The sequence below is a fragment of the Urtica dioica genome, chromosome 11, assembly GCF_054948205.1.
Source record: "Urtica dioica subsp. dioica isolate 48M chromosome 11, U.dioica_male_clone48M_v1_H2, whole genome shotgun sequence".
In the NCBI taxonomy this organism is placed as follows: Eukaryota; Viridiplantae; Streptophyta; class Magnoliopsida; order Rosales; family Urticaceae; genus Urtica; species Urtica dioica.
In genome coordinates, this window is record NC_142766.1 from 16,377,715 (window position 1) to 16,400,363 (window position 22,649).

The 22,649-nt window shown below is 35.4% G+C and overlaps 2 protein-coding genes and 2 non-coding genes across 4 annotated transcripts; all 4 read right to left on the reverse strand.

The window, feature by feature from the left end:
• Nucleotides 1-2,210: 2,210 nt before the first annotated feature.
• LOC149381712 (mitogen-activated protein kinase kinase kinase 18-like) lies at nt 2,211-3,606 on the reverse strand. The gene has a single exon (XM_089629959.1). It carries the CDS (start codon nt 3,563-3,565, stop codon nt 2,279-2,281), a length of 1,287 nt encoding a protein of 428 aa, XP_089486085.1. The 5' UTR covers nt 3,566-3,606; the 3' UTR covers nt 2,211-2,278.
• An 8,559-nt stretch (nt 3,607-12,165) lies between these two features.
• Nucleotides 12,166-14,117, reverse strand: LOC149381713 (putative protein phosphatase 2C 25). The gene is made up of 4 exons (XM_089601679.1): nt 13,445-14,117; nt 12,959-13,297; nt 12,691-12,870; nt 12,166-12,599 (listed from the first exon to the last, which is right to left on the reverse strand). Exons 1-4 carry the CDS (start codon nt 13,946-13,948, stop codon nt 12,438-12,440), a joined length of 1,185 nt encoding a protein of 394 aa, XP_089457805.1. The 5' UTR covers nt 13,949-14,117; the 3' UTR covers nt 12,166-12,437.
• A 3,605-nt stretch (nt 14,118-17,722) lies between these two features.
• LOC149381714 (small nucleolar RNA snoR136) lies at nt 17,723-17,865 on the reverse strand. The gene has a single exon (XR_016293970.1). It is a non-coding gene; the product is annotated as a small nucleolar RNA snoR136 (small nucleolar RNA).
• Nucleotides 17,866-17,912: 47 nt separating this feature from the next.
• On the reverse strand, nt 17,913-17,999 carry LOC149381715 (small nucleolar RNA SNORD25). Its single transcript, XR_016293983.1, has one exon. It is a non-coding gene; the product is annotated as a small nucleolar RNA SNORD25 (small nucleolar RNA).
• Between the last annotated feature and the right edge of the window lie 4,650 nt (nt 18,000-22,649).

A 22,649-nucleotide genomic window follows, 5' to 3' on the forward strand; every position in this document is an offset into this window, starting at 1 on the left:
GATCCTCTCGAGCGTTCCACCCTGGGCATTCGTCACGATCGTTCCGCCGTGGGTGTTCGTCTCGATCGTTAGTCACACATTGTCTCCGTGCTGGCTCGAAGGTTATCGAGCTCTTTCATAGATCACTTTCCCGTCCAGGCTCAAACTCCACCAAGAATGCAGCGGTGGACCATTCATGATCTATGCCGTCTCTGTACCCCGATCGTGATTTTGGATCATACCAAAAGGTGCAACGACGTGTTTTGTAGGTATTATGATGTTCTCTCAATTGGCGTACATCATTCTTATCTCTTCCTTCGAGATTTGGTCTTGGTTTTTTCTGAGCCTACAAAGCGCAACGACATCGATAGATGAAATGCGTTTTCTTACTCGAGATAATCGGCGCAATCGCGCCAAAGCCCGCTCAGCTCTATCTCGGGCTTCGGAGTAAGTTCTGACCTAGCGAAGAACCTGAAATTCAGGGGTGGCTCCTCATTCTCTTTTTCCTCATCTGCCTGAACGAGGCCCTCTATCATGTTTTCGCCGTCATAACTGGTCATGCACTTGAACAAGATTTTGGATGCAGTTAAATCACTCTTATGGTTATTTTCCTTCGTCATCTTTGATGATAAAGTTCGTTTCTCCTTAATGGCATTTCGTATATCCAAAAACCATCGGTCTATTGAGCGTGAGGCGACCGATCATAGCGTTGTAGCCGAGGGTTGATCAACCACCAAGAACGGGATCATGTGAATGACCTCGATCCATCCAGGAGTCCTGACAGTAACCGGCAAGCTGATGGTGCTTTCAGTCATTACTTTTTCCCCGATCCAGCGTGGTCTTGAAAAGAATATCAGACGAATCGCCGTTATTGATCGAGATTTTTTTCACGAGATTGTTGGTCACTTGGGCTTTGAAGATTATCACGTCGTTGTGAGGATGGAGCACATGCATTTGCTATTTATTTGTGGTGGGGTCCCTCGTATGTCAAATTGATGAGCTCAACTATTTTCTTTTTGTTGGTCCGAACTCGGTCCACCCAAAATGATCTTTTAAAAAAATCGCCCTTAACCACTTTCTTCAAACAAGATTACTATTTTTTCAAACAATGCAAGATAATTATAATTTTTGCGACTAATGGAGAAAAAAGCCGAACAAGAGATTAGCAAACTACATGTCATTCCAATTGAGAGCATGGACTCTGAACAAAAAAGAATTGAAGGTGGCACTTAAAAAAAAAAATCATATTCTTTTGCTTTTTAAAATCAAACAATTTAGTTGATGTGCGTTGAGTGTGTTTACAAGAGATGTCGTTTTCTGCCTTCAGAAGACAAGCAATTACAGAACACACGTACCCAAACACAAATATTATTATTTTGTTAATCAAATCAACAATTAGTATTTATTTAGGACAGATGTCTCTCAAGGCTAAGGTTGAGAACCTACCACTTAAAAGCTGAAAAGCACACAAGAACCAACCAATAAACTAGAGACACGTTACCAAAATCCCAGAAACAAGAACTGGGCTAGACCTAAACTTTTTCTTATTTATTTATTGTTTGAAATTCTCGTTGTCTTCTCTCTCTCTTTTTTTTTTTTTTTTTTTTTAAAGAGTTGTCTTCTCTCTTTAGGTGTGTTTACTTTACCCAAAAAAAGAAGAGAGTACGTGCAATTTAAATAAAGGTGAAGCCCATTAACCAGAAGGTTCTCACCAAACAAAACAACCGAAAATCACCCACTTTCCAAGTTCTTTATTTTTAATACCATATAATAAACTAATTTGAAACAAAACCATGTCCTTAAGGTTGAAGCACTGAGTAGCCATGTTTTTTTTTTTTGCACTGTATGAATCATTTGGGATGCAAACAAATAGGCCACTTAAAATATTGAGATATTTGAGAAAGTTATTCGGCCCAACAATATCTTTGCAGTCATATTTCATTCTTCACCCCTAAGATATACATAGTCCTTTCCCTATGCTATTTTTTTGGCCACTTGAGATATATTTTTGTTATAAATCATGTGCATCTGAATAACTGTTTGGTTCCAACTTCCAACACCAATTAACAACTTGCAATGCAGCCAAGTTTGAAAGCCCACTTTCCCACGCTTTCATGGCACAATTTTTTAGCATCGACGGTTTATTATTATTATATTATTATTATTGTTTATCTCATTAAGTAGATGCGTGGTAACTCAGTTAGGATATTTATTTTATTCCCTTTGCGGCGTTGTTGTGTTATCTTATCTGGAATACAATTAAGGAAAATACGTCACTCATTTCTCTGCATCTATCTTCTCAAAAAGATAAAACAACCGAAAGCCGGTAATTATCACTGTGACTCACGTGACGTGTGATATTTGCAAGGATGTAACTAGTAATCAATCCATTGAATTTCTTAACGAACAACAATACAGTAATAATAATGTTGATGATATTATTATACAAGCTGGACAACCACGCGACCAATAAATTATGACACTTTCGTAGCCCATCCCGACAGCAAGGAGAGACACCAAACTTGGGGTAATATTCCGAACTAGTCCCCAATATTTCCCGTTCTACCCTCGACGAATTTGAAAACACCGAAACTACCCCTTCCCCGCCAAACTCCCTCACCACCGTCCAACCCTCCGATTCCCAATTTACCCCTCCGGTTCCCGCCAATTTACCAATCCTCTCCCGCGCCGATGACTCACCACTCCGATCCTCCTCCTCCACGTCATCATCGTCAAAATCGCAATCGAGAACACACCGCGGCGACGGTCCCGGCGCTGAAGATTCTTCCTCCGTTACGGCGGCGCCGGCGAGGAACGGATGGCGGAGAAGGCGTTCACAGCTCCACCGTGCCTTCGGATCTCTCTGCAAACACTTCTCGAGGAAATCCTTTGCCGTTTCCGAAAGCTCCGGCGGAAACTCCGGCATATCATCGGAGAATCCGATCGTCCTGAGAGTTTCTCCGCCGCGATCCTCCCACGCCGGTCTTCCCGTAACGATCTCCAGAACCGTGCATCCCAAAGACCATACGTCGCTCTCAGTCCCCTGAAACTCGCCTCTCACAACCTCCGGCGCCATCCACAGCGGACTCCCCCGCAGAGTCGCCGGAGCTCCGATCTCCGTCGCCGATCCGAAGTCCACAAGCGTTGCTCGATTTAGACTAGGTCCGATCAGGACGTTCCTTCCCTTGACGTCGCAGTGGACGAAGCCCTTGGAGTGGACGTGCTTCAGAGCAGAGACTAGACACCACGTCAACGATCTCACCGTCTCCTCGTCACGCGCCGGCGCGTCGGCGATTGTTCTCCCGCCGGGAACGTACGCCACGTGGAGGTTCCTGTACGACGCGGAGTTTTCCGAAGACTCGTCGTCGCCGAGGTATCGGGCGACGTAAGGCGAGGAGAGAGAGCGGAGGATTCGAATTTCGCTCTCGAGAGCCTCGAGCTGAGAGGGGAGACACGTGGCGCGATCGACGGACTTCACCGCGAAGACTCGACCGTCCGATCGGTTGACTCCGAGGCTCACCGTACCGAAGCAACCCTCACCGATTCTCTTCCCTCTGACCCAATCCAATGCAGAACTTCTTCCCATTTTTTTTTTTTTTGTGTGTGTGTTTGGTGACTTTTTAGGGGGTCCAAGTCAGGTATTTATACTAGTATAATTTTAACCTCGAAAATTGGTTTTCAATTAATGTGGGAAAGTGTGACGTGGAATTTAGGAAATGGATATAAGTGAGTGACATAGAATAGAACTCTTGGTTTTGTGAAGACGTGAACGGGATAGATACTAAATAAGTAGTGGGACTGACTGGGTGCGACGGAAAATAAAGATACGACGCTTTATTTTATACTTATCCATCGCTACCTCTGCACTCGCGGACCGATCTGCGCCGTTAATCATTCACGTAAAGAATATTATATCAAAATATATTTCACTAAATTAAATTTTAATTACCAATTGTTTTTTTTTACATTATTAAACGTTATATATATATATATATATATATATATATATTTAATTAGTCTTGGAGATTTCTTGGAAGAGGACGTTGTTCTAAAATGTGTCACGTAAGATTAAATGAGATAAAATCTACAATTAAATCAAGATTTCTTGTTTAATTAAATAGATAATCTTAAAAGTTAAAACAAACAATAGTAAATACTGTTTTTCAGTTCATTTACTGCAAATATTACGTAATCAAATTCTATAAAGTTTCTTCTAAATAAAATTTTGCGCAAATAATTGCTGATAGAATTCAACATACTATTTCGTCAAAAAAAAATTCAACATACTATCTTATGTATTTTTTTTACCACTATTTACTTCTTTTTGGTGTAATTTATATCTAATATCTATATATACTGTGCGCGATTTGACCGTCGTGAAATGCCCTTAATTAGTCTTTGTCAAACGCAGTAACTGGTTTGCGGTTGTGGGAATTTCCGCATGTGGTTCGTTTTTGTCTAACAATATTTATGTATTTATAATATTTATTTATTTTGCTTTCTATTTTTAGGTTTGTTTTTTTTGTTTTTTTGTGGTTGCAAATCAGCACCAAGTGATTGTGGGGGATCGTGGAGGCCTAAATGCAGGATTTGGTCCGCCGCAAGATCACGTCCGTCAAATATTTTATTTATTTCATCATGCATTTTATGTATGCCTATGAACTAATAGACATAAGTACGGAATATCATGGATTATGCTCGACTAAACACAAGCACAATTCACGCTTAGTTGTTGACCATTACAGCACGGCATGCTATTAACTTCACGAGACATTGGACAAAGTGACATTCACAATTTCAAACTATTATTTTTAAACTTAGAATCATCATTATGATTAGGTTCTAATGATGACATGAATTTTAACGTTAAAGAAACAAATTAAACGAACCTGACCTTGAAAAAGCATTTTACGTCCAAGTAAAGTCATTTAACCAATTCCTAACTTCATACTTCATTCATGCACAGTGCTACTCGGAAACGCCACACCAAAAACCGAAAACCTAAAATGAGGATAAAATTAGTGGGTCCCACGCACCTTGTGATGACATGGCGATATAAGATAGGTCCACGTAGGTGCAACAGTGGGCTAGGGGCTGGAATATGAAGAAATTGATTTATAGGTATGGGCTTTTCCCAGCGTTTTTTTTTTCCCTCTTTAATTCAAGTGTCTCTTGATGACGTGCACTACTCAGCCTCAAGTAGATATTATAATATTATAAATGTAATATTACAAGAGAATATACGCTATATATAGGAATACCAGATTGGCAAATTGAGTTTTGATTTGTATGGAATGGATTCAAATTTGACAAAGGGACAAACCCACTTTCATATAATCTGAATTCGTATCTTTTAAATGAGTGGACATTTAATAACATGAAGCCATTATTTATTGCCTTTTGGACATTTAACCTTTTTTTTTTCTTTCAATTGCGCAAATGAGTGGCCATAATCTAAAAGACCCCCCAGAATCCAAAAAGACGCACAAAAGACTCTCTCTCTCTCTCTCTCTCTCTCTCTCTCTCTCTCTCTCTCTCTCTCATCCAATAGGGTGAAAAACTTAGCCCCTGTTTGGTTAACTTTTCTATTTTTGTTTTCTGTTTTCTGATTCTAAATTCTAGAAAACAGTTTTAGAAAAACTGTTTGGTTATAAATTCAGAAAACAGATTTAGAATCATGTTTCTGTTTTCTTTGAAATTTGTTTAGAAAACAGAAAACAATGAAAAGTTGTTTTCTGTTTTATCTCTATACAATTGAATGGAAAACATAACCAAACAACATTTAAAATATTCTGAAACGTAATTCTAAATCTGTTTTTTAAATTTAAAAATTAGAATCAGAAAACAGAATTTAAAAACAGAAAACGAGTTTAGAAAACTAAACCAAACGGCCCCTTAAATTTTAATCTGTCTTTTGTTCTACAAGACATAGGCATTGCACATTAACTTAAATGTATTATTTGTAATCAGATATTTTTTTTCAATTAGAATTTGTGATTAGAATTAGTTTAAACTTTAAAGCATACTAGATTACGTCTTTCAAGTGATATTATATTATGTAGCGTACGCAAAGTTGAGTCAAATGTATCAATTGTATTTAAGATTTAGAGTAACTAGAATGACAAGTGGGCGTGACACGTGGACCATGAGAAATTTGCCACTTTAGGAGTTTGCTTGGTTCAAGGTGGTGAGTATTATGGTCCTAATGTGATAAGTAGGAACAATTTCTTACGAGAGGATAAATGAGTGGGAAAAGAAGGAGAGTTCATTGCAAGGGGATTGTCTTTTACCCACTTTAGAGATAAACTTTATAGTAGCTGCTATTATTACCACATATATAATACTTTGTCTCACTAACAAAAATGAAGTTATCCATAACAGCTTAATGGAGATTTAGTCTCGTGATCGTTTAAAATTCAAATTCATTCCTTTCCTCGTTTGTAAAACCTAATTTTGTGGGTTCAAATTTAAAGATCACTAACCACTTCCGAGAGCGGTTGTTATTACCCATGCATAAATTTGAGAATTCGGTCGGAACATGGACTTTCTGTTACAAACAGTGTCAGAATTCCAACTAAATTGGAATAAAATATTATGTTCCACTTAATTTCAGCATTATATACCTAGTGATGCATATATTTATAGAATTTTATGATATCTTCATCCAACATTGATAAATTTGTCAAAAAAAATATATATTCATCTCATTGAAAAAATTTATAATCCAAATTCTTCTGAAATTTTTATAAATTGATCTTACTTTATCTTATCAATATTGATATTTTTGTAAAATCGAACTATCAAAGTTTGGTCCAAAGAGACATTTTTAAATCTCCCCTCTTTATTTTCTTTTGATGTTAAACATATTCACTATCAAACACAAAAATCAGTTGTTATAACTAGTCCAAGTTTCATTGTGGGCTATTTTTTTTTTTAATAAAATGAAATTTGAGTTATTTTTAAAAGGAGATTGAGCTAATATATTATTAGTCTAATTTTTTTACGTTATGTGTATAAGGTGTGTGCGATAATTTTGAGCTTTTTTATAACGAATTATTTTTATTTGAATGCTCTTTATCATAAATAAATTTAAGAAAAATAAAATGTTTTGTTTGTCCCCGTAAGCTAAAAATCCCATGTGATAATATTAATATATATGCGTTTTACATATTAGGAGGAAAAATTGTCAGAAAACATCGTTTTTGATATTTTTGCTACTTTAAGGAAGAAGAGGACAATATGTTGAATATTTGGATTGCTAGCCAAAAAAAAAATGTTGAATATTTGGACGTGTCAAACGGAAATAACCATGTGGCTCTAAATCGTCAAGCTTTTAGAAGTCATTTTCAATGCCTATCAACATCCTATTTGCTTAATGGTACATCTGTTACCGTACTACAAACATTTACAATTAGATAAACTTGTATCTTTATCCATTGATAAAATATTTGCTAAAAAATAAGAAGAAAAAAAAAACAAAAGATTTGCTAAAAGATTATAGGTAGTACATACAGAATATAGATAAACAGATGTAGGTTACCGAATCATTGAGCAAAGCCAACACATATAACATTTCCTAAATAAATAAGAAAAACTAATGGCCTAATTATTGGATAAACTATACTGTTAACAACCTACCTAACAAATTATTTGGTTTCTGCAAGTAAGTTATATGCATGAAAATAGAATACCATATAAAGTAGACGAATAAATAAATTAATAAGAAAACATGGAGTTATGCACAACTACTAATGTACATAAGTTAGTGTTTCAATATATATTTTTTTTAATTTTTTTATATAGGGATTTGTGAGGTGAAAGGAACAAGTGGGTGCTTAGTTAATATTGATGTCGCTGGAGGGAAAGACAATGAAATAGGAAATGTTAATCAAAGGCTCCGACAATTAAACGTGAAAAATCCTAAATGTCGCAAGTTTTGGAGGCTGACATGGATATATAGTTGTATACCTCACTCTCTCCACTTTCATTTCGCTCGATTTCTCATCTCTTGAAGTTCATGCATTAACCAAATCCAAACACAGCTGTTAAAAAAAGAATAAATAAAATTTTAAAGCCCAACTAATTAGTCGCACATCAAACATTGTTTTGTTTTTCCCTCACAAATCATGTCACGAAGTCACGTCGTGTAATGTGTTCATAAAATTCATGCAATCTGGCTAAGATACAGCGAAAGAAGAGAGCAAGACACCCGAGTTTATGAATAGTTACTTCTAGAATTCGGCGAACCGAAATTTGTTTGGTTCTTTAATTGGAAATTCGTGTTGAAAAAGTTTTTATTTCCTTGTTTTACTATTGTTTTAAGCCTGTCTTTAATCCAACATGCTTGATTTTTGTTATTTGAATAAATTCTTTACTGAAATTTACGACTATGAAATATCGAATATAACCATTTGTGTGGTGTAAATGAGTGAAAATAAAACAGTAACCAACGTTTGAGTCCTACTAATAAGAAAATCAACAACATCATCAGACTTAGTACATGTTTGAATTCAAATTTGAATATTTAAAAGCAAAATCATTAATGAATATAATATAAAACAAATTAAATATTGATTAAAATAAGTAACTTCTGAATCGTCAATAAATTTTCGTTAATTTTTAATTATATGTGTAATAAATAAACGAAAATAAACCAAAATAAATAGGCAAGATATTCAGCCGACTTTTAAACAAAGGATAAACACGTAAATTGTTAAATGACTAATAAAAGTCACGTCATTAATTGTGGCTATGTTTGAAACTTAGCTGAAACGTTGGTTAGATTGCAATTTCCACGTTTTTTTTTTTTTTTTTTAATTTTAATTCTCTAAGTTTTATCCATTTGTACATATTTAAACTAAGAAATCATGCATGTTCATGACCTCAGAATTCTGTTCAAACAGGCTCGAATTTTTTAAAATATAAACTCAAGTTAGAATTTTTGTATGGGCCAAAAATTTATATTTACTAGGATATGACATCACTTGTTTATATTTAGTTTAGAATAATGATAAATACAGGTGCAATAATAGTGATAATCTCATGAATATAGAACAATAATCAAATTAAAAACATATAGAGGGTGTTTGGCATGATATTAATTGGCCATTATCATTAAAACAAATTGGTTAAATGATTTTAAGTGTTTTTAGGCAAAAAAAAAAAAAAAGAGATTAAATGAGATTTTTATCATTACTTTTAAGAGTCCATTAGGTAAATAGTCACATTTACAGTTTGACATTGCTAAAATAGCCAATGTTTCGTAAATATTAGGCAAATAGCTACTTTCATATATTTACAGACATATATCTTAGGTAAATAGTCGCTTCCATTTTTTAGGCCTCGGAATCGTTATGGATATTTACCTAAGATTTACGAAACATTGGCTATATATCAATTCCAAACGTTTTAGTTGATTATTTACCTAATTTTTGTATTTTTAATTCTAGTAGATAGATGAATTAAACTCATTTACAATATCCACCATTAAAAAAATATATTATTTTATTATATATTTGTTCATATGAATATAAATGAATTATATGTTAATATTCAGTTTTAATTTAAGCCGAAGAACTATAGATTCTAATAAATTTATTATTAATCGTAGTAGTTAAATAAAAAAATTCATTTTTTTTTATCAACAAATAAAAAAATTTAGAATTTCTAGTTTAATAAAATATCATCATTACATATTGGTTTTATAATTTTTACAAGTAGAAAATAGTAAGTATTATAAATAAGTACATATAACACCTGAGCTTAAAACAAAGAATTTATATATATATATATATATATATATATATATATATATATATATTATTAGATCTCTACAAATTACCCTTAGAGTGTTTTACGATTTTTATGACATATTAATCGAGTTTTATATATGATCATATGTTTTATTATATTTTTAACTTACAAGAATACATTTCATACTGTTTAAATGGGTGTTACCGAACGTTAATTATTTTATTTATCGTTTGAATTGCCTTTTTCATGAAAAATTCATTTAAAAAGTCATTTTGAATGGCCAGTTCAGTTGTAATTTAAATGGAGACAACTTGAATGAAATGACCAATTTGAATGATGTACCAAACAGACCCATAGTGTTTTGATGAAGAAATGTAACAATCAGAGTCCATGACGAAAGATCGGGTAACTTGTACAATCTCACATCAGCTATGCTATGACCGCACAATTAAGAAGGGTTTAAATAAATTATTTGGTACTACACGTACCAACAAGATGTATTTTCTTTTTCAACCCCATCACTTGAGAACTAACAAAGTAAATGCGCCTGGCTCGAGTAGACTCAAAATAGGTGACCTCCATGGAAGTCTTCTAACGAAGCATGTGAGGGAGCACAAAGCAAGGCTCTATGTTGATTTTTAGGGCTAATCGTGAATTTATGAAGCAACCGCGAAGACGTACCCATGTATAAAAGTGACAAGTCTGTGGGTTTACGGTAGAGGCTTGAAATGGGGGCGTTACAAGATCAAATTTAACCACAATTTATACAAAATATGTAAGAGTAGTGGGAACTCATAAGCTTGATATACATAGATAATAATAGAATGTGATAATATGAAGAATATGTGTTGATTTTTAGGGTATGATATGCCAATTACAACGCATGATGCGTCCTCTGAGCTTCGTGTATTGCGAAAGATACATTACTGATGAAATAATCGTCTCCACGCGCGTCTTCAGCTATTTAAATTGTACGAGGTGGTTTGAACGGCTCAAGATGAATAAGTCTAGTCCTTTGTAAAAGTCTCTTCTTCTTTTGAATGCATCGCCAGTTTATTTTGTTAGTATTTTTTTTTTACTTTAAAATATGTTTCAGTATACCCATCGTTAAAAGATTTACCTACAGAAATCAATATTCTAGATATTTTTGAAAGATATATCTTTGGAATACTCGTCGCCATCCATTTTTCAATGATTTGTGCGAGACTGATGAAAGAGGTCTTATTGGATCAAGGAAAAAAAAGAAGTGGATATAAGCGATTGGCCAAAAAAAAAAATACAAAAAAAAGTCATCTTAGTAATAGATAGATATATACAAAGCATGACACATAACATGGTATGAAAAGATGACAACTTTTAAAACGAAGAGCAAATTAGGGGTGTATAGAGAAGTGTCCAAGCACTACTTGTAGAAGCAACGTGTTATGTGTGTGGGGTTTTAGAGCAAACTGCTCACCCACACCACATGTGCTTTCTTCTTTCATCTTTAGGACACTTGACCATATCGCTCTGTCCTCCTTCAAATACTATTATGTTTATGTGCATGTGTTCGATATTTTATGGGCTTCTACTTGGTGTTTTTTTTATTTATCGGATGTCTTTGTTTTTTTTTGTTTGATATTTGATTGTGATGGTTAACGCCAAATGTATGATCTCAAAGCTAACAACCGAATCAAGTGGAAGTGCTCGGCTAGAACGCTCTCTCTTCTCTCATCATTATCCACTTTTTATTTATTTATTTTAATATGGTGAATATTTGTGGGGGGTAATGTATAGCTAGGATGTCCTCAACGGATCTATATTTATTTTAATATAATGGTGAATATTGTTGGCATTGATACAGAAAAGCATACCAAACCCCTATTAGGTTCTTAATCCCCTTCTCTAGTGTTAGCTTTGCATGAATATCCCTAAGGCTTTGTATCGCGACTCGTATTTGAGGACAATTTCCGATTGTGAGAGATATATAGTAGTTACTACGGTAACTTGATTAGTAAATATCAGAGGTTCATAATCTTATCCGGTTAGTATTTTGGTCACGTGAGCGGGTGGAATCTTCCCTCGAGGTTCAAGAATCACGTGTTTCTTCTTCTATTGAAATCTAGTTTGAGATTTTCTGGACCAAATCGTCTCCTCCAAAGTTTGCAAGTTGGCCAATTTTTTTTACGAAAGGGTCGATGTATAGGAATATGGAATTGATATTTTCTGTCCTGAATCCTGATCAAACCGGGAAAAGTAATCAAAGTTGTGATAATCAATTACTCTCAAGAGATCCAAAAGTTTCAAATAGTCCTCAGAGAGAGAAAAAAAATGACGAAAGGGTCTTGATCAAAATCAAAATTGTAACATTTTAAAAGCAGACAATCAGATATGACTCTTTCTCTCTCTCATCGCAAAAATCAACAAGAAAATATCAAAAGAAGCAAGCTCACGAGACCAAAGAAAAGAATGAATTAATCAAAAGAATAAATAGAGTGTTGTTCAAAAGAATGAAATAATCAATGAATACAATCAATCAAGTATGATCCGACCCTGAATAGCCGGGCTATGACTGGTCTCGTAACTAAAGTTATAAATTGAACATTTACAGAACGAATGAATCAGAGTAAAAATCTAACTAGCTAACACAGTAAGTAAAGTAAGTATCAATCTGTCTACTGAAAAAAAAACCCCTTCATCTTCTAATTTCAAGACCACGATCATCGTCAAATATAACGCCCCAAATGGATAAGCATCACACTGATATCGTCGATCGAGCGCCGCGAGGCAGCGATCTCCACAAGCTTTTTACAGGCGAACAATGGCTCGGGATTCTCAACGCCCACGAACAGAGGACGGACCGTATCTACTGCTTCCTGGTTACTAACCTGAAATCAAACACCCAAGAGTTCGTATTATAAGGCGAGAAATAAATAAATACAAAAAAAAAAAAGAAAAAAAAGATCAACTTCGCGTTACCTTATCCCACAATCCATCGGAAGCCAGAATCAAGAACTCGTGGTCTGGTTGGATTGGAAGCACACGGGTCTCTGGTTCGGCGGTCACCCATTGTTTCATATGGCGGTCTCCGATCCCTCTGGACACCCCTAGAGACCCTTGGATTCTCCACGCGCCGTGGCACAGATCAACATACCCGCCCTGAAAAACACAATAAAAGATATATATCAGCGTCTCAACTTCTTCGATCCATTACATTGTGGCGGGACGAGAGAATCGATTTGGTTACCAGGCTCTCGATTCTGTCCCTCTCGTCTGCCCTGGAGGGTCGGTGATCGGAGGTCAGGGCCTCGGCGGCGCCGCCTCTGCTCAGGACGGCCCGGCAATCTCCGGCGTTGGAAACCACGAGGCTTCCGTTTCTGATCAAGGCGGTGACGCAGCACGATCCGCCGCGAGAGTCTTCCTTGAGGAAATCCGAGTCCGTGCTCAGGTAACCGAGCTTCACGGCCTCCGAGATCTCGTTCTCGTCCATCCTCGTCACTTCCTCCATCACGTTCTTCTCCAAATTGTCCGCCGCGAATTGAGCGGCCTTTGCTCCTCCGTGCCCATCGAACACACCGAAAAAGGCCTGAGCACGTGTGGAATTTCATTGTTAATGATCAATCTCTATCATGACAATTCAGATAACTAGGATTTACTAGAAAGAATCGAGTTTCTGTTTTAATTCCAACAATAAACTTTAGAGAACTGGCAAAGGGAAAATGACTTCAATTACCTGTTTGGAATCGCCGTGGAGGTTGAGAGAGACCGAGTACCGATCCTCCATAGCCTCTCTCCTCCCTCTCTTGCAGTATACAGAGTATCCATCGCCGTCCAATTCCGCGGCCTCCCTCCACGCCGCCGCTGCCGCCGACGACGGAGTCGGAGGAGGAGCGCAGGAGCTCAGCGACGCCGCAGGAATATCGAGCCTCGCCGGCCTTTTCCTCTTGAACACCGTGCCGGGAGATACAGACCCCGGGGCGGAAGCTGAGAGCCCCGTCGGAGGCTTCGGGATCCGGAACCGGAACGGCGACGAAGGCGACGAGGCGGTCGGCGACGACGAGGAGGCGGAGGGCGACGCCGCGGCGGAGGAGGACGACACCTGCGACGACGGCTTAAGGTGAGCTAGGGTTAGGGTTAGGGTTTCGGGAGAGGAGAGCATGGTCGATTTTTTGTTGCAGAAGAGCGACGACGACGGAGAGAACACCGGAGAATTTGAGACCGCGACGGAGCAAGACATAATAACACTATTTTGATAAAAAATAACAAATTTAATTCAATTTTGTTCGAGTAAAAAAAAAACGAAAAGATGTTCGAAAAAATCGATTTCTGTTCTCTTTATTTGATTTGATATTATTCGCTCTTTTTATTTTTTCTGGCCTCTTTATATATTCAGTTTGGGTTTGAATGGATTGCTGGAGAGAAAATGGAGAGATAAATTCGTATAAAGGAAGGTTGTGGTGGGTCCTTTGTTTCTCGTAATCCCGTGTTTGTAGAGTTCTACCTTGACTCTCTTTATTCGTTTATGGGACCCACAACTTGCACTTACATAATTACCCTTTAGAGGATATTTGGTTATTTACCCAGCACGTCATAACAAAAAAAAAATACCTTAGTTTTTTTTTTAAATTTTATTAACAAAAAAAAAACTATTGTTTATTTCTTACTAAATATTATCATGCAAATTATTCCCAAAAAAAAAAAAAATTATCATGCACAATATGTCATTCATTTAATAAAAATAGAAAGACTGACTTAAAAAATATCTTGATACTAAAAAATTAACAGCGCAAAAATAAAATGATTATATTAATATTAAAAATCGCATGATTTTTTTTATTTATTTACCACCAAAATCGAATAAGCTACAAGTAAATATATTTTTTGAATTTCATAAAAATAATAATATTTTAAACAGTCTTTTTCTAATTTGTTCTCTCATTTTTCTCAACTTAATTGCACTACATTTTAGGAGAATATTTTAACCGAAGTGGACTATTTTACTTGTATGTTCTTTCAAATAAACATTACTAAATGGTATATAATTAATAGAACCTAAAGTATTTAGCCACTGGGGCTCAACATTGTTCTTGAAATATCTGGCTAGGGGTAAAAACGTCTTGAAGATAAATTTGGATTATCACATAAGCATCAAATGTCATATTATTTATAGAGGTCTAAACACGTTATACACTCAGAGCAGGCAAATCCCAATTATAGTGTAATAAACTGTAAATACAACGTCCGAAAATAGTGGTTTTTTGACTTGCCAATTGCCATAGCAATGAAGAGAAATAATAAACAAACAAATAATGATAAATTTTCAACAGTGTGAAGAAGACCGAAGACCAAGCAAAGACGTTATTTTCAGCCCACCCCAGCCAATTGCCATCAAATGAGGGTCCCACTATATCCCCCTCTGATTGGCTTCTCAGAAGTTTACCGTTGTGAACACGTTGACATGGCATCAGTGACCGTTGGAGACGCTGAGGCGTAACTCAGCCACGCGTCGCGTTATTATTGGTGAGTGTTGTTATATTATAAACACTACCATTCCATTTATTGAGACTTGAGATAGGAGAGTAGTTCAGTTCCGTGTAGAAGTGTGATTGTTTAACTCGTTTTTCTGGTGGCTTAATGTGTGATGGTTTTGGTGACGTCCATACATAAAATATTAATGTATTATATTATATTTTTAAAACATTATGTCGGATTTGATTTTGGCATGCAATACAACGCGATGCAAAAACGCGGAAATCGTTTGCAATTTTGGTTCTTCTACAAAGTTAAGTGCACAATTAATTGTTTTCCACTTATTTATCTCATCCAAAACCTTATGATATGCAACTAGGAAAAAGGAGAGAAAGAAATCCAATCCTATGTTTCCGCACGTGAATAATGGATACGATAAGAAACTGAAAGACTAATTAAGTGAGAACACGCGTCGGCAACAATTTAGTTTCTCACTGTAAATTGAACCGTTTCGTACAATATTGTAATCGTTAGACTAGGTCTCCTAGGTAATCACCATTTCTATTTTTTTTCCTTCCCATTTTCATTTATTGATGTTTCATTCAAAACGCCGCCAAACGCCTCCCACACCAAGAATTTAATAAATCTTGCATCTCGCGGTTATATCGCATCTCAAATTTTTACCAAAGTATTTCGTGGTATTTGATAAATATAAAAAAGACTCGATTTCAAACCCAATACTTGGGACAAAATTAATAAAAGTATGGGATTAAATAAAAATTGAGTGTCAATCTTGGCCACGCGTTTTAAAAACCAAAATAAGTATATTGTCCATCCAATCGGTCTCGATATTTTAAAACTCCCCAAAAAAAGCTACCTCATGTTCAAGTATTGTTGTCAAATTCAGAGTTATTCATAATGCGTTACCACGCCCTTGCGGAACACGAGATCTCGCACAAGATTTTAATCTTTGTCCCGCACAAAGGGCGGCAAATCCCCAACACCATACAAATTGGAATTACAAATTTGCATATGAGGTGTGATCTTCGCATTCACTAGACATCAAACGAAAGTAGCATAATTAAAATTCTTAATTAAATCTAACACGTCTGAGAAGAACATAAATAACCCACAAATCCACACCACATGTCTCATGGCAAGATGAACGATGGAATTCAACTTCGAAAGTCGAGTCGATTGTTGTCACGTCCTTCCACATCCACACTAGATCACCATTGTAAACTATCGCAACCACTTTTGTCACTGCCCCAAACTTGAAAAATTCGTTGTTATTAAGTATGAGGATCTCTGCATGAAATTGAGTCCACCTAAAAAAAACCGTTAATTTCTTCTATAGAATTCCACACAACGTTAATGGGAAGAATCTCTTACACGGCTTGAAACACATCTTCATCTACCAAGCTATCCTAGTTAATTCCCTATCCTTCCACCAACGAGAATCCACATATTCCTCCTCATCTATGCAATCATCAATGTTATAGTCACCCTCATTTCTAGGAGATCAAATTTTATTTTTATTTTAGATGTTTTGGTACGAACTTTTGAATTTATATTTTATATGATAGTCATATTTAGTTATTACTTCTTTTTTATATTTTAAATGGCTCTTTAACAAGCATATTATAACGCCACAACAAATTATGATAGAATTTAGTATTATTATCATTATTATTATATGGACCTTAAAGTTAATAAAATACAAAGACTATAATTCATATTTCAAAAATATATAAAAATAGACCTTTTTCATTATTTCGAACAAAAATGACCTTGTAAAATAGGCATCATAGGGTATTATATGTCATTGTATGTCACGATGGTAAAAAAATATATTTTTATCCGAAGTAAGTATATTTTTAGATATTTTTGAAATAAAAGGTCTAACTTTTATATTTTATTAACTTATGCCCACCTAATGAAATTTATCTTTATATATTTGTTAAATAATATGTTAATTCTTAATATTTCTTCACTTATTAGGTCCACTTAAAAAAATTTCTCAATAGCCATTACTTTGCAACCCGCGACGCCAGGCTCGTGTGAAAAAGTTTGGGATATCAAATTCTCACCCAATGTCAAATGTTTAGCTAGATGTGAGTTGTCCTGTGTGTGGTGGGTAAAATTTTCCATAGTGTTTCGGGTGTAGATCTCTAATTTTTTTTTTTTTTTGCACTTTTCATCTGGTTGTGATTGCTCCAATAACGAGTACATATTAGACAATTAGAGGATATCACAACTGTTGATTTTGAAAATAATATAATTTGAGTAAACGACGACATATTTATGAATCTAGAAGCTGTCTTGATTCATATGATTTTCAACTTGTTTTTAAGATCAAACGTCTGATCAAATCAATATTTTAATTATACAATTCCACTTATTATTTCACAGAAAGCAAAATCCACCGTCAAATGTCTATTAGGTTGCACTTCGACTGGAAGCAGATTCACATTCGTGCAGATATACAAGATTTGGCAAGAGGTCAGTCCAATTAATTAATTAAATTAGTTTTAGATATTGTAATTGTAGTACCCCAACGTCCAAATGCAGCACTGACAGCATACACCGGATAGCGAGGGGAACATTTATTTTTTGGCCTCATTTCCTAAATCACACACAAAACAAACAATCCATGTATGATATTAACCAACAATATGAAGCCCAATAAGATGTTTAAAAAAAATAAAAAGAAATAATGGAAGTGTCAAGAGAGAAACTCAGTCCCTTAGATGTTCTTTAGATCTGCGATCATACCCGCAAAATCATTACAGGTCTGCTAAAGACTCATCACAGTCGCTCAATATAACACACCTTCCATTCATAAAAATAAAATACAAAAATTAAAAATAAACAGAATGAGGGATTTAGCTGCTCGCTCAAGTTTCCTTTCTTCTAGATCGAAATCAACACGAAGAAAGCAGTAAATGATTGAGCAAACAACACAATTGATGTTGCTTCAAGGGAACGAGTTCGATGGGAATAGAATTCGATAACAAATATCGTCCGCACCGACCAGATAATGAAGCCTAAACTAATTTAAGATCGGGAAACCAGACGAAGAAATTTTTTTTGTTAGAATTTCGAAGAGAACGGTGACAGATAAGGAGTCTAAATTTGGTTGCGCAAGCGCTTGGGTTTATAAGCAGAAGGAAACCAGTATAGAGGAATCGGACCATTGATATAAGAACTTTAGGTTTAGGATTGGACGGCTAGGATTTAAATACTGGAAGTCAGCTATTGGGTATACGAATTAGGTTTTTAATGGACAAATCACAATTACAAAACCCACACTTTTCCCTTGCTGGACTAATATGGCGTGGGTAATTTGTTTTTTGGGGAAATTTCAAAAATAACTTTTTAATGATTGTTGACAAAATATATTGGAATTAATAGTTTTAGTGCTTTTCAAACTGCAAGCAATTATCTTTCTAAATTAAACGATAAATAAATATAAATAAAAAAACTTCAATATGAATTTGATTGAAATAATTTATATTCATATTTTAGAAAAACTTCTTTGTATGGTGTAGATTATAGGTTTCCTCGCGATGGATCCGGGACGAGGTGTTCCTTGATATTTTGGCTTGGGATGCCTTTTATTTAGCGGTTCTTGGATGTTAAATATCATAGGATGAGTTACTTTTCATTGGCTTTAGATTTGAAGGGTAATGTTTCATGGTTTAATGAATCTTTCAATTATTTGATGTGATTGTAAAAGACTTCTATGATTAAAATCTTCTCAAGGTATCAACAAGAAAACCTCTTTCGTTATTAATAGTTTGTCGATCTATATTGATGCAACATTGATAGATTAGTAAAGCACTGGTTAGTGTATCGATAATATAGCCTAAAATATAATGATCGATGGTTATTCGGCTTAACTATTGAATGTGGGTCACAATGAACGGTTAGTAGTGCTCTGATCAAAACTACTACTTATTCAATTATTTTAATTTACAAGTTACAATTCACTTATAATATATAAATAATGCACTTCATGAAGAAAAAAAAGTATAAATACGTCACCAATTTACAATGGAATGTCAGCCAATTAGGTAGAATTTAACGACTCTTATGTAATTAGCATAATCTTAAGCAAAAGAAAAATGTTCTTACATCTTAGCTTAAACAATGTAATTAACAATATTATTTTGTTGATCTCTACCTCCTATACGCTGACATATGTTCAAATCTTACTGTAGTGAGTACATCAATATCTGCCACGTAGTTGACGACAAGGCAAAAAGACAGGGCAAAAAGCGTTCATGGATTTTCATATGATGAGAACAAATACAAGGTATCGACATATAGACGATTGACGAGAAAGACTAAGAAGTGAACGGTCAAGTGAGCACTTAAAAGAGTATAACTTCATGTATAACCATGTCAAGAGAGCTTTGCTTTCACGCCCTTAGAAATGGATAAATGACAAGCATGATTAGAAAGATTATAATCCCTTTCTTCTATTCTTCAAAAATATAGGCAATTGAATATAAATCATTTACCACTCGTTATTTTGGTATTAACCTTAAAAGGAATCTTTAAATAATCTATAAAAAACAATGAAAGATCTATATCCAATTTTGCGAATTCGTTAATTCAGTATACATAAAACCCAAATAAATAAAAACTAGTAAATATTAGGCACTTGCATCAAATTGGGTTATTTGGTTTTATACATCCTATAGACGCAAACGAAATTGATTATGGTACGGTGACAAAACTAACTTGAACCTAGACTGGTTTAAAACTTTAAACTAGTTTGTTTGGGGGTGGTTTGAGTCTATTTGTTCGCATTGTCGTAATTTAATAACACTAATAAGTGTAAAATAATGAACAAAAATCAATAGGCATATTTAATAAAATCAATACAAATAATTAAAAATAATCGTCTTCATTATGAATAATTCAAGTCAACTTGCATTTTTTCTTTCGCCAAACTCCATGAGCACGAGGACATAAAAAATAACAAATTAGGAAAATTAATTCAAATTATCGTAATGAAATCATAAACTATATATATATATATATATTTCCTTTTGAATATGATAATATATTTGTTGAAGATAAGATCCGTAATTCAGAGAAAGAGCACGACCCTATACCATGAAATTGAGAGACCCTATATTTATCTCTGCAATGACAATGGTACATGAGAATATAGGAAGTCATTTCCTTAAAAAAAAAAAACACACAACATGACATTCGTATATCACTCCATTTGAACCCAACTTTTATAAATATTAGATTAAAGAAACATTACAATAAAGCCCAACTTCCAAAGTAATATAGATGGCACTGGCATATCATAAAACTTTGAACATGTAATATTTGAAAGTTGGCATTGGCAGAACACGATTATTTAACTATCAAAGCCCACCACACACAATTACTTGGTGATATTTGAAACTTTAATATGTTGTTTGTTTAGAAAGTGCAACAAAATTAAATAAGATTGGATTCGCGATTATTAAAGTTTAATGGTAGACAAACGATATGCATAAAAAAAATATTGTCATAACTTAATAAAAAAAAGAAATTATTAGAGTAAAACGACTCCTGGCACGACTCCCGAGATGAGGCCACAATAAAAAAAAACAACACGAAAACGCAGTTTGCCCCCCACTCGGCCGAGTCCTCCCGTACGGCTAGCCTTGCCCCCTCCGGTATGCCATTACCCGGCCAGCCTTTACCCCTCGTCGGGTTGGGTCCTCCCATACGGCCAGCCTTGCCCTTTCACCCGCCCACACGTCTCGTACGGCCAACTCTCCCCCTCCCGTATAGCTTGCACCCGGCCAATCTTGCCCCCTCCCGTACAACCATTACCGGCCAGTCTTGCCTCCTCCTGTACGGCCACCTCTCCTCACTCAGTCAACCTTGTCCCCTCTTGTACGGCTATCTCTTTTCACCTGGTCAGCCTCCTCCCTCTCGTCCAAGCTCTGCCACATGGCCAAATGACCTCAAATCCATCCGAAATGTATCGAATACCCTTCTCACCTCTTTCCTAACTCAAAATGGGCCCCATTGCCCATTAAGGGCACCCCAACACCTCACAAATACTATAAAAACTCCATCTTTCACTCCAAAAAGGGGGACACACAATTCTAGAGGCCAAAACTCTACACAAATCCCTTTCACCCAAATTCTTTTCATTACACCCATTCCCAAGAAAGATTTTCTAAGGAACACTCTCCTTCACTTTCCATCTCTCATCTCTCACCTTCCATCTCTCATTTATGATCATACTCTACCCTTTTTTATCACACAAACTTTACCAAAAGAGAAACATTCTCTTTATCCTCTCTCTATAATTGGAGGAGAATACATCTCACACACATTTTCCCACACATTTTCTTATACATAAGCTTAGGCTCATTATGATGACATACCATACTACCTCTCAATGTGCCTAAAAAATTATAAAAATCTCATTCTCAAGCTTTTAACCTTTCATAGAGGTTCATGTCATTATTTCTCTATCTCCTCGTTTGATCTAGGAAATAAGGACAAGAAAGAACCCAATCATCCCATTCCACAAGAGGAGGCTACTCGGAGGCTCGTCGCCATTGAGATCATTCTTTCTAAGGCTCCTTGGAGATCATGACCCCTATTGGACTTGTCCACATAATCGTGATCTCTTCGTGACCAATGAAGATGATCTCCATCACCACCACCATCCCGTTTGACCATTCCATGGCACCACTTTCTTTGAAACCAATGAAAGATAATCGTCTCTCTGATGGCGTGCGTAATCGAACTCCTCCGCGAGACGTACATCGCAAACGTTATGCGAAAACCGCATCGACAGATTGCTTGTTTCCATGATTGATTACGAAGATTTTAGATTTTATATTGTCCTTTACTCTTTAATATTCGGTGACACATCAACGCCTATCTACCAATCCCTCAAAAGAAAGATAAACAACAAAAGTGCTGATATTTCTATAGCAATACTTTGAGATATCAAAATTAGCATGCAAAAAAACAGGCTTGCGCAGCTAAGTCAAGTATACATCAACTTCGTTCTTACCACAATATCAAAATCACAAGTTTTCACAATGTAAAACATCAACAGATTTTGCAAAGTATTTGTGATTAGATAGCAAACAATTTCACTCTGCATCAAATTGCGGAAAGCCATTTCCATTAAAACCTTCACAATTTCATCTGGTGTCAAGAAAATCGACAAAATCAAAGTTAGATAATGTAATTCAAGAATTTTTATTTGCTCTTATCCATAATTGAATTACATACTCAAACTTTATCTGTACTTTGTTCATAATTTAATTACATTCTCGCCACTTACATCTTTATTATCCTTAATTCGGATGGAATTTAATTACATATTTCGTGTGATTCTACCAACAAAAGCCAAATGTTTATACAATAAAGCTCAAAGAAAGTTAACAAACGAGAGGCTTAGTGAATCTCTTAAACAAACTACAGCA

What these genes read in the sequence shown, in the direction of transcription:
- LOC149381712 (XM_089629959.1), bottom strand. Translation starts at nt 3,565, where the DNA reads ATGGGAAGAAGTTCTGCATTGGATTGGGTCAGAGGGAAGAGAATCGGT.
- LOC149381713 (XM_089601679.1), bottom strand. Translation starts at nt 13,948, where the DNA reads ATGTCTTGCTCCGTCGCGGTCTCAAATTCTCCGGTGTTCTCTCCGTCG. An exon ending in TCCACGGCGATTCCAAACAG is followed by an intron (nt 13,298 to 13,444) that starts GTAATTGAAGTC and finishes ACACGTGCTCAG; the next exon opens with GCCTTTTTCGGTGTGTTCGA. An exon ending in GGGACAGAATCGAGAGCCTG is followed by an intron (nt 12,871 to 12,958) that starts GTAACCAAATCG and finishes TGTGTTTTTCAG; the next exon opens with GGCGGGTATGTTGATCTGTG.